At 42.0% G+C, this 12,392-nt stretch overlaps 1 protein-coding gene across 1 annotated transcript in view; it reads right to left on the bottom strand.

Moving 5' to 3' along the window:
• The window catches only part of HLCS (holocarboxylase synthetase), a 203,602-nt gene extending 194,681 nt beyond the window's left edge, over window positions 1–8,921 (bottom strand). Inside the window, exons 1-4 of the mRNA XM_015417941.1 lie at window positions 8,605–8,921; window positions 5,199–5,351; window positions 3,789–3,951; window positions 981–1,936 (exon numbers count right to left, since the gene is read on the bottom strand). Of these exons, the coding sequence (XP_015273427.1) occupies window positions 981–1,936; window positions 3,789–3,951; window positions 5,199–5,351; window positions 8,605–8,856 (1,524 nt within the window). The 5' untranslated portion in view covers window positions 8,857–8,921. The remainder of the gene's footprint in view (window positions 1–980; window positions 1,937–3,788; window positions 3,952–5,198; window positions 5,352–8,604) is intronic.
• Between the last annotated feature and the right edge of the window lie 3,471 nt (window positions 8,922–12,392).

Genomic DNA, 12,392 nt, shown 5'->3' with positions numbered 1-12,392 from the left:
CATCTTTCCCAGCTTCCTTCGCTCCTTCCCACTAACCAACATTTTATCTGCCCAATCTTCATCTTTATTTACTTCATTTATACCCCACCTTTCTTCCCAATGGCAATCCAAAGCATAATTCTCCTCTACTCCATTTTATCCTCACATCTCTGTAAAGTGGGTTAGGCTGGAGTATGTGACTGGCCCAAGGTCACCCAGTGAGCTTCCATGGCAGAGTGGGGGTTCGAAACTGGGTCTCTCAGATCCTACTGAAACTCTAACCACTATACCACAGTGGCTTTGGGGTGGTGGCTGCTGTTGAATAGTAGTGAGCAGCCAGGCTTGCCACTGGTTGCTGCCAGCCTCACCCCAATAAATCCTCCCCTAAAGGCCACAACAGCCCTGAAAAGGGCCCTGCTCCTCCCCCTGCCTTTTACTGACAGAAACCTAGGCCTGAATGCTGGAACTATTGTTGTAAACAAGGAGCTTTTCTCAGGTTTGCGGAAAGATGTTTTGTCTTTTCATGGTGCCACTCTCTGGGTTTCAGTATCCGCAGATGTGGCCACACTGAGAATACTGATATGCTATGGCAGCACATTTTGCAGCTATTTCTCAAGTACTAGGTATACCTGCAATTTTTCTTATAGAAAATTTAAATGCCATGTAACAGAACAGAATATTTAAATTCCATAAATATCCCGGGTAGTACCACTTTATATGGTAATGATGCATGTTATGTTGTTTAGGTTTGATAGGAAACATAAACAACATGTATTGCACATATTCCAATTTTCTCCCAAATTGGGGGGGAAGGGTTTTCCACAGAAAAATGGAGAATTTTCTTCCCCATGGCTCCAAACTTTCTGGAAATTTTACATCCCTTTTCAGGTATGGATGACATTTGTTGCCATTCAACGCTTTAACACTTCAGTTTATATACACAGTTTGCAAACAATATCCTTTAAAAATATACTTAAAAATATACCCTTTGTATTCCATACCTGGCAAAGAATGGCTTCTCCCCCACTATTTCCATATGGCATCTGAACTACCATTATATCTTTGTCCGTGTTGTCAAAGTAACCAAGGAGCTTCACAGAGATGATTTCTGCAGTTTCTCTCTTGAAAATTCTTCCACTGGCTAGAACATTTAGCTTAATCTCATTGTCCTTATCTTTAGAAAACACCAAGGCCTGTACTGTGTCAGTCAGTTCATCTTTGTTTTTTATTTGTATACCACCAAAAGTAAAAGAGGCTGAAAGTCCCAGAATCTTTCCACCTTTTGACATGAATGCCAGAAATTGTTTGGACACAGAATCTGAAATGGGCTGTGATGTAGCAATGACCAAAAGCAATGCATTGTCAGCCCAGGGAACGCTCAACACTTGCTCCTCTAACAGCTGGTATACAGTGTAAGCATTAACATCAACACATTCCATGATGATTGATTTTATTTCTTCAAATTTGACTTTACCAGAATCAGAATCAACATAAATTAAGATATTAGGAGGTTTCCCAGTAAGCTTTACTCTTTTCAGGTCTCCTGCCAGATTTCCAACATCTTCAAAACTGCCACTGTAATCATCAGGAAGATCTGGGATGTTTTCTGCAGAGGCAAACTTAACTGACTCAATAGTGCTGTTCTCAAGTTCCAAACACTCGTGGCAGCTGGAAAGATGCAAATGATGATGTTCACCACTACTCATTTCCTTTTCAGACAGATGCTCATGTTGTTCATGATGCTCATCTACTTTCTTCAACTTGCCTTTCTTTCCCTGAACTTCTTGATCACCACTTCCTGAACAGTCAATAGTTTCCTCTTCTGGGTTAGGAGCTATCTCAAATGTTGACTCATGAGTTGGCACAACAAGTTGTACATTACTGGCCTTTGCCTCCTTTTCTGTACTTGGTACCAGTTGTGTCAGTTCCTCCACCTCCGACTTCTGTAGGTGTACAGCTAACACATTTTAAAGTTATTAAACAAAATATACAAAAGTTGCAATGTAAACAACTCTGCAGCTTAAAACCAGGACTCCGATCATAAAAAATGTGTAAGCATAACATGTATTCTTTCAATGCAATATGACAGTTTCTATAATGCTACATGGAGTGCAGTTATCAGCTAATCTTCCACTCCCTCATTTAATTAATCACTGGCAAAACAAGCTTCAACATTACTCCATTTTGTTAGCAAAATGCAAGTTCCTAAATTCCATTTAAAAAGTATTTTTAAAACATTCCATTATTATTATTAAGAAAATAAAATGTCTAGCAGTTAAGTAGAAGACTAGAGTGCAGACCTATTAAGAGGCTCAAAACCAGACTCAAAAATCTAGATTTACATGTGTTAACTCTGGAGCCTTAGATCTGGTAACTCAACTGGAAACATTTCAGTGGTTTGATTTTCAGAAGGTATGAGTAACTACACTGCTTGAGAGGGAACTGTTCCAGTCCGGCACAATTATATGATTATCCTGATGTATGCTCACATTCAGTAAACAGGATCACATATATGGTTTTCAACACTGGATTGAGAAACAGACATAAAATACACCGACACATAGCTGGTATTGATTAGATGATGGACATAATCCCACAAATATGAACACACTGCTCATCTGCTTTTGGAGGTCAATGTGTTCAGTTATTAAATACACACGAGACCTCATGCAAAAATCTCTGCATTGGGGCTCCAGGCTTCAATATGTCCCACAGTAATACATACATAAAGTAAGCTCTAAAGTATGCTAGTCAGGGCTCTTTTTGTAGAAAAAGCCCAGCAAGAACTCATTAGCATAATAGGCCACACCCAACAGCAAAAACTCATTAGCATATTAGGCTGCACCCCCACGTTACCAGAAGTGTGGTTATCCAGCCACACCCACCTTTCGCTTGTTATTCTGTTTACCTTGTTTGTTGTCAAAACCCAGGGCCTTTTTTTGTAGCAGGAACTCCTTTGCGTGTTAGGCCACACACCCCTAATGTAGCCAATCCTAATATGTTTCTGCTGTTGGGTGAGGCTTATTATGCTAATGAGTTCCTGCTGGGCGTGGCCAACCTGGGAGTCAGCCGGAACTCCGTTCCTGTGCGTTCCTGCCCAAAAATAGCCCTGATGCTAGTGAACATTACTGTAATCTGTAATTCATACATTCCATAATTCATAATTTCTAGACCTCCAACTTGCTTCAAACCCAAGTCTATCTACTAGAAAGTAAGTCACACTGAAACCACTTATAACTATTCCAGTAAACATGTTACATATTTAATCATTAATGTGTTTTGTTGAAAGCAATGCTCCCTCTAAACTGTGGAGTCTCGTGAGCAAAAATTCTACTTTATGAGCTACTGGCATTAAAGTTTTGAGTGAGCTATTTGGCTACTGCATAAATTAGTTTGCTCTGGAGCCATCCGTCCTGAGCTAAGACAAAATGTGTGAGTCAGAGACTAAAAAACTCTGTGAACTAGCTCACACTAACTCATCTTAGAGGGGACACTGGTTGGAAGCTGACAATGACAACACATACTCTTGGGTAAGAGATGGATTAGGAATGGATTCTTAAACATTTTTAAATACATGCACTTGATAACTAATACAAATAGAATTGTAATTAACAGGCAGTGCTGCAGGATAGACATTGCCCATTTTCTTGCACAGGGTGCTACCATGAGTTATTTGATGGAAGCCCCTTTCATGGCAATCTTAAATAGTTACACCCTTCTTAATCCACTAATTTAAATGGATTTAGAAGGATGTAACTCTGTTTAGGACTGCACTATTTGTGGTACAATTTCTTTGTAATAATACTTACACATAATTTTGTGAGGTACCATTCCATTATCCATTTGTAGTCTATCTTCCATAAATGCTATCCCAAGGCTACTGAAGTTGTCTATACTGGCTTCAGCAAATAATACGTAAGGTTCTCCGGGTTTAAATGCCAATGGTGAACAGTAATCTGACCACTTCACGAGCTGGAGGGGGGGAATATATATATACACACAGCATTGTTTACAAGATATAACAAAAATCTGCATAGTCAAAACATTCAAAGGGCTTTTCCAAAAAAGGAGCTGACATTCCTATACTGAAAAGTTATAATTCAAGTTTACAAATCACAGTTGCTACAGAACTGTATCCTCCAGAGCTATAAATCTCAAGACAGAAATCAGACAATACCTCTAATGACACAACAGAAATTATACCAATTTCTTCCAATGAAATATCAAACAGAAACACAAATCCCTCCCCAGGCATATTTGTCTTTTCCCCTCCATCACTGTCTTCTGCCAGTGGGTGAAGACTTGTTTCTTTAGGCACTCCCTTAATGACTTCTTCCTGCCCTAAGTTTTAACAGCTGGTTTTATGCATGTTTTATTTGTGGATTTAAATGATTTTATGATGGGCTTTATAATGTTCTGCTTTTAATTGTTAGCCTCCTTAGTGGCCCTGTCTGGGCCAAAAGGCAGGATACAAATCTTGTAAGTAAGTTCATATAAAATAATACATTCCATCTATTCCTAACAAAGGCAAACAAGGACACAATTGAGAACTTGGAATGCAGGAATTTGTATGTGACTTTAGACAAAATGCTCTGGGAAATTCTCCCATGTTGTCCCTCATGCTTTTGTTATTATAAGTTAACAATTTAACACTACAGTCCAAAATAGAGTTACCTGTCTATGCCCACTGAAATCAATGGGTACAAGCTTAAGTAATTCTGCATAAAATTGCACTGATAATTTGGCTTCACCATTTGTTTGCTTTTTATGCAATATAAATAATGTTTTAAAACAAAAATATATTATTTTACTATCTATTACATTTTATCCCATCTTTCTTCTAAATAATATGGGGTAGATATCCCTTATAACTGAGTGAAACTATTGGTCCAATTATACAGCATTGAATTTAATAGAAACTTTCCTAGTTCTCCGGCAGAAAAAGGTATTTCCTAGAAGTTACTGAGATCCTTTCATGGTACAGCCACCGCTGCTACCACTAAGTAGTATAAAAGAGCCTTTATTTTTATTTTCAAGACATTTCTGTGAGACATGATAGGTTTGCTGAGAAATTATTGGCTCAAGATAACCCAATGATTTTGACTATCCTGCAGGGACAATCTTCCCAATGTAAGTCCAACACTCTGGCTGCTATACCACATCAGGTCTACACAATTTACTGCCTAGACTTCTAAGAAAAAGTGGTTTTAAAAACTTACCTTTTCTGCTGAGCTTGTTATAGCCTGTGAACTGCCTGCTTGAGTGGAAATACTTTCAGTCAGAAATGCTATATGTTCAGATTCAAATATTTTGTCAGGATAAATGGGAGGCGATACAATGAGCAATGTCCATTGGTTTAAATCATCAAGGGACTGGGGGGAGAAAACAGTGACATAGCAACAAATGTGGAGAAAAGTTTACTTTCCCTTTATCCCAAGGGCTTAGCTCTTATTACTATAAACACACACAAAAGTCATATAACAAATTTCTTATTACTATATTTCACCAGCTAATGACAAGTTCACGACAAAGGATTCATTAATGACTTCTCCAACCACAGATTCTCACATGCTGTACAAAATGCCAGTCATGGCCTGCTAGACTCAATAGACCTGGGGTGGCCAAACTGTGGCTTGGGAGCCGCATGCGCCTCTTCACACATATGATCGGTCTTCCCTTTCCCAGCCAGTGTTCCCCTCCCTGGGTAGGCTTGAGGTGGGGGAGGGGCAGAGAAAGAATGCAACTTTAACTTTAAATTCTTTCTTTTCATCTTTCTGTCTCTCTCTTCCTCCCCTATCTATTTTCTTTCTTTCTCTTTCCACCTCTCTCTCTCTCTCTCTCTCTCTCTCTCTCTCTCTCTCTTAGACAAATAAAATATCCTTAGCAAAAAAATATCATTGGACAAATAAATATAATTATCAATATCTGTTTTTACCCCTTTTGTTTTTAATTTCTGGCATTCTCATTTAATGTTAATAAAAAGCAAATTTCTATATTTTCCAATAAAAACATGTGTGTAATATTTGTTCATGTCTTGTGGCTCTCAAATATCTGACATTTATTTTATGTGGCTCTTATGTTAAGTAAGTTTGGCCACCTCTACAACAGACACTGGAAAAGGTCCATGGCTGTCATGGCAACCAGGAAGTCTTGAGTTGCACAGTACAGGGGGCTCAGCATAAATGTGGAGATCCCACAGGACTCATAGGCTTAGGGACTAACACCACACTGGATAACACCATTGAGCACTTCTCAGGAGACTGCAGTTGATAAACAAAGATGCCAGGCATGTGATACAGTTTTATTGAGTCAAAAGTATAGAACTGATGGGCAATTCACACATAAATTTCATAGACACTTATGAGTTTAAACTATTTTAGCATTGTTTGGCAATTTTGTCTAATATTTTAACAATCATCTACATCCCACTCAAGTTACCTTCAACTGTAATTACCAGCACAATCCTAAATACCTTTTCCTGGGTCTAAAACACATTGGAACTTATTTCTAATTACACCTGCTTAGGATTGCTCCATATGTGCATGAAGTGAAAAATGCTTAGCATTTATATCACAACTCCCTCAAGTATTCAGATATTTCATATACGCTATCCTTATATCAACCTTATAAGGTAAGCCAGTATTATATACTGCATGGAGGAGGAGGAACAAAAAGTAAGAGAGGCCCCGGTCACACGGGCAGGAAAATGCGGGGGGGAAGCGTGGCTGTTTGCCCCAGAGCAAAATAACGTGCAGTTGTGCGATCAGACGTCCCGTAGAGGTCCCGTGGTTAGGGGGGAGGTGCCAATCACAGGACAATCCTGAGGCGCGGCAAAGAAGTAGCCTCTCTAGCAAAAGGTTCCGCGAGTTTAACCCCTTCCAGGGCTGCAGAGGAATGCAAACTGTGTCCTCTGTCCGGTCCCCTCCAGGAGGAGCTTCAGCCAGGCTGCCCTCCCGCCACACCCCCCCTGCACCTCCCCCTCTGCCGCCCGGTGCAGAGAGTTCCTCTCGAGCAGGCCGAGCCAGGAGTGGGGGGGGGGGTACGGAAAAGAGGAGGGGGCTGTGTTGTTTTTAAATGCAGTGTGCACATGCGCCGTTGGGTGCTTGTGCGCATCCCATGGAGACTTGGGAAAAAAACCTTTTAGCAACGGGACATGGGCGGACGCTGGATGCCACGACCTACCACCGGAAACGCGATCAGGCACCCGCCCTTGCCCCGCGGTTTCCAGAAAGGTACTAGTTTTTTACCCCACATCTTCGGCGGGAAGCCTCGGGTTCGCCACGGGAGCTCTACGGTTCCCAGATGTGGCGCTGTGATTGTACCCGGAAAATCCGCCTATCTTCCATCTCTGTAGCGTGGCTAATGCTCCGTGTGACAGCAGCCAGAATATAGTATTTGCCTGGTGCCACCAAGTTTAGTTCTTTCCCTGATGTTAGAGTTAAACCAGTTATTTCCCCCCTCATAGCCTTAGCCTCTTCATCCACACTAGCTCTGAAGGTGAGGAGTGTGAAGATTCACACTGAAATTTAGTCTGCTGTATAATCTGGCAAAGGTTTTGCGCTTAGAAACACTGCACATGTCACTTGACATAGTATATCAAAAGAGCAGTTCAATTATTTCCACTCTGGGTCAGCCCTGTCTTTTCAGCAACAATTTATGTCACTTGCTAGAAGCAATGAGCTCTGAAACTGTTCTAACTAGTGCTGGGAAAATCTCAGCTCCCAACATGTTCAGACTTAAGATCATACAAATAGTAGGGGCAGTGTTGTATAATGAATTAATAGCAGGTCCTAGAAATCAACAAGCAGAGCTTTTTCATCACTCCCTCTCCACTCAGGAAAAGCTTGAATTCTGCAAGGCTAGTCAGACGACTTGGACAGCCCAAGCTAGGCTGAGCTCATCAGATCCTGGAAGCTAAGCAGGTCAATCGTTGGTAGCATTTGGATGGGAGACATCCAAGGAATATCAGGGTTGTGACGCAGAGGCAGACAATGGCAAACCACCTCTGAAGGTCTCTTGCCTTGAAAACCCTACGGGGTCACCATAAGTCAGCTGTGACTTGACAGCACCTTCCATCACCACCATTCAGATTTTGGGCACTGTGATTCTGCACAAAGACAGCAGACTTTACTGGGAGCACTGCTTAGTGTTCTGGCTAACACCTAGCCATGCAAGTTTTCTTTCTACTAAGGACTTTTCATGCGTTTTAAATTGCAAAATATATGATAAAAACCATGGAAACACAACCTGGATAGGCCATATCATCTGGCTACATAATTAGGAGGGGAAAGGGGGTTACTAACACATAAGGTGTCAGGAGACCCAATGTTACAAAGAGAAAAATTAAACAGGTACATCTTTCCCTTTCATTCTCTCTCCAGGCCGGGAGAGGAGAGCTGACTCTTTTAATATCCCCCTCTCATGCAGCTCTCGAAGGAACCGATCCTCAGTCACCGGGGAAAGAAAACGAACCTATTCACAGGATACAAGTGCAAGAATATAAGCCCCCCCCCCTTCTTCTCAAACGCTACTCACTTAGCCCTTCTACCTCATGAACCTCCCCGCCGCTTTTCTCCCAAACTCTGCCCACTCAGCCCTTCTACCTCATACCCTCCCACATCACACCTGGGTTTCGTCAGTGAAGAAAACCTTGTTCCCCGCCCTGAGGCAGATTCTCTCCCCGGGAAGGCGGGGAGCCTCCTTCCCGCCAGGGGGAAGACGATGGGGCTGGTGCAGTGTTTGGCGAGGGCACCCGGAGCAGGAGAAAGTGAAAGAGCAGCGAGTTCGATGTAGTCTGCGCACTGTGCGACGGATCAGCCCCACCGAGTAGGTCCCCCAACGCGCCCAAAGATACAAGTAGCAAAGCGTGATCAGCATGGCGCGTGGGCGAAGCCGGGAGGGAGAGGGCGCTAACGCCTACTCTTGCCCCATCTCGGCACCAATCGCCGCTGAGGGGTAACGGGCAGTCGGAAGAATGGTAGAGGCTGTGTCACCGTTGCTGTTTCCTGATTGGCTGCCCCAGCTCCTCCTTCCGTGGAGTTCATTGGCTGACATGTCTGCAGATATGATTGGTTAGCGTCTGTTCCTTTTTTCCCGTTTCCTTTCCCCCGCAGTACTGATCAGGAACGAGTACAACGGACCGGAAGCTTGGGTAGCGCCGTGTTTACACTTCGAGCCTAGCAAAATATTAATAAATTTTATTTCAGTGTCTTGGACTTTCCTTCGAGAATTCCGCGTTAGTCCATCGGGCGTAATGGATCGACACTTCCTGTATGTGCCGAAGTGAAGGAGAGAACATTGCAGGATTGCTGGATTTTTTGTTGTTGTTCAGTCGCACAGTCCAGTCCGACTGTTCGCGACCCCATGGACCAGGTCACGCCAGACCCGCCTGGCTTCCGCCGTCCTCCGGAATTTGCTTAATTTAATGTTTGTTGCATCATCTTTTGCTATCCCCTTCTTCTGTTACCTTCAATCTTTCCCAGCATCAGGGTCTTCTCCAGTGAGTGTTCCCTTCTCATTTGGTGGCCAAAGTATTTGAGCTTCAACTTCAGTATCTGGCTTTCCAGGGAACAGTCAAGTTTGATTTCTTTTAGGATTGACTGATTTGATCTTGCAGTCCAAGGAACTCTCAAGAGTCTTTTCCAGCGCCATAATTCGAAAGCTCTGCCTTCCTTATGGTCCAACTCTCACAGCCATATGTTACTACTAGGAATACCATGGCTTTCACCATACGGATTTTTGTTAGCAGGGCGATGTCTCTACTTTTTATTATGTAGTCTAGGTTTGCCATAGCTTTCCTCCCAAGGAGCAGGCATCTTTTAATTTCATGGAGTTCGTTAATGGTGCAAGATGCCCTTCCAGGTTATTAACAAGGATTGGGATATGTGACTTACTATAGATACTAATATCTTCCATATCCCATACTTTCCATATGTTAATGTGTTTGGCCATAGGACAGTGGAGAATCTCCCAGTTCATTTTTTTTCTGGAAAACCCACATTACTGCTCTAAAATATACTCTGAATTAACAGTGCTCTCCAGTCATAATGCCACCTGTCCTCTGCAAGAAGGCCAGATGTCTACTGAAAAAGAAAACATCACTTAAATGTCTTCATCTTGGGAACTAGAGGGGTAGATCAAATGCCTGTTTAGAGCAAAGTGCCTGAAATTTCACCATAGTGGCCAAGTGCCTGAAACAGTAGTGGTGAAACAACTCCATGGACTCATACATGAAACCAGGATCCACATCAATCTGTTTGGGGGGCAGAAACTTCATTAAGGTTGCTCTAGTTGATTTTCTTTGCTGAGATAGACACAGGAGGGTATTATGGTACATTGATGGTTGATGCTTTGCAGAAGTGTTGGGGTTCAAAGTTACACCATAGCTCCATCCTAAGCTCTACCTTTCTGCCCCACACCTATCTCCACTCATGGTCCTCTGTAATGCTTTCCTTTTAATAGAGTTGTGGGAGGGTGTATATGGCATGTACATCTGTGCCAAAAACAAGCACACCCCTTAAACATCATAACTCCATTTTACTGTGAATTCACCTAAAAAGTATTGTGAGGCAGGGATATGATTGCCAACAGGCCTGTAGACAGAATGTCTCTTTAATAATGGTTTAATGTGTGGAAACAGGCAATTGAAGCTTCTCATGGCATCCTCCTTCATTGGTTAGCTCCAAATCAGTGTGATTGGCTCCAGTGAGGGGTGGATTCTTTGGCCCAAGCTATTTATTTAGGGTTCCTATGAGTAGGCTTCAGCTCTGTAAAATAGCAGGCCCTGCTTCAATGACAAAGTGTCTGGAACAGGGAAATAAACAGGCAAATTTAGCGAATGTGCAAGGTCAGTAGCAGCATGAGGAAGCCAGGACACTAGTCTCTCCACATCCCTAAAAAGGGTAAGCACACTTTTCACAAACAAATCTACATTAATAGGAATTTTATTAAAAGGGAGATAAAAAGCAATTATGGAGGTAGAATACTAGCAGGGGGGTTGGAGGCTATCCAGTGTATTGCAGTGAATGCAACATGTATGACTGTCAGCTGAACAGAAATCATGGGTGTGTGCACGGTGGGATGGAGTGTTGGACCAAACGGGCCATTGGCCTGATCCAATATCGCTTCTGTTATGTTCTTATGTTCCCACTCCTACCACATTCACACTTCCACTTCTGTTGAAGTAAGTATATTTAAGACTTCAGTCTTAGAGCAAAACTATTGTGGTTCCACAATTCTTTTCCCAGATGACTGTTTTGGTTTGGTTTGGGTGTTTTTTTAAAAAAGGTAAAGCACTTGCTTCAGACCTTTATTCCCAAGTCTTGACCACTCAAAATCACCCCTCAACAAGAAATACAATCTGCATCATGCTGCCTTATGCACAGTGCTCTTTGTTCCAGCATCCTGTTTTCCTATTCCTTCTGCTGCTGCACTGGCAGGTTGCATCTATTTATTAGTGAGGGTAAAAGGAAAGATAGAAACAGTCAGAACATCCCATTGATAAAACAAATAGTGGTGAAAGAAGGAAAGAAAATGTAGTAGAGTTGAGAACAGTATTTTAGAAATTAAGATATTGTGATTTTAAAAGACAGTATCCCTTTTCCTGTTTCCACCCACTTAGAAATGAATGTCATATTAAATATATATAAACCATTATCTAAAAGAACAGCCATGTCTTAACAATATATATTTTTCTCTCCCACACACAACATAAAAGGGAAAAAAACACTCCATGGTTAGAGGCAGTGTATCTCTGAACTCCAAGTGTTGGGAGCAGACAACGGGGCAGAGCCATTGCTGCTTTCATGCACTACTTATGAAGTTCCAAAGTTATCTGTCTAACTATTGTCAGAGACATAATGCAGGACTGGGTAGGCTTTTGGTGCAATCCAGCTAGGCAATTCTTATGTTTTTATACAACACCTGATCCCCATAATATAGCTCCTCGTTCCCTTTTATTCTTACCCGTGATGTTCTTAATATTAAGAATGCAGGTCTTGCATTCCTCAGTGGACAAATTCAGCAGAAAACTACAAAAAATTATGGTGCTGTGACAGACACCAGACCTCTGTTGCGGAGTCTGGTTTATTGCAAGTAGTTAAAAGCTGAAGAAGCACCACCTTCAGGGAAGTGGTGGTACTGAAAGAAAAGCAAACCTTCTAAAACAAATAAGTTTGAGTCCAGATCAACAAAGTTTTATTCAAGGTATACGCTTTCGTGTGCACACACACTTCTTCAGATACAATGAAATGGAAATTACCGGTCCATACATATAGGCAGAGCATGAGCAGTAAGTTAACATACTGTTGGACTTACAAGAACTGATTACTCCACAAGACACTCATTCCAGGCATGACTGTTCCCCAAGCAAACAAGAAAAATAAAAGGATAGCTGGAAAGGTCATAGCCTTCAG

Source organism: Gekko japonicus, unplaced genomic scaffold, assembly GCF_001447785.1.
Source record: "Gekko japonicus isolate JY-2015 unplaced genomic scaffold, Gekko_japonicus_V1.1 scaffold242, whole genome shotgun sequence".
Taxonomy (NCBI): domain Eukaryota; kingdom Metazoa; phylum Chordata; class Lepidosauria; order Squamata; family Gekkonidae; genus Gekko; species Gekko japonicus.
Note: the sequence above shows the minus strand (reverse complement) of the source record. Positions and strands in the feature narration are given on the sequence as shown.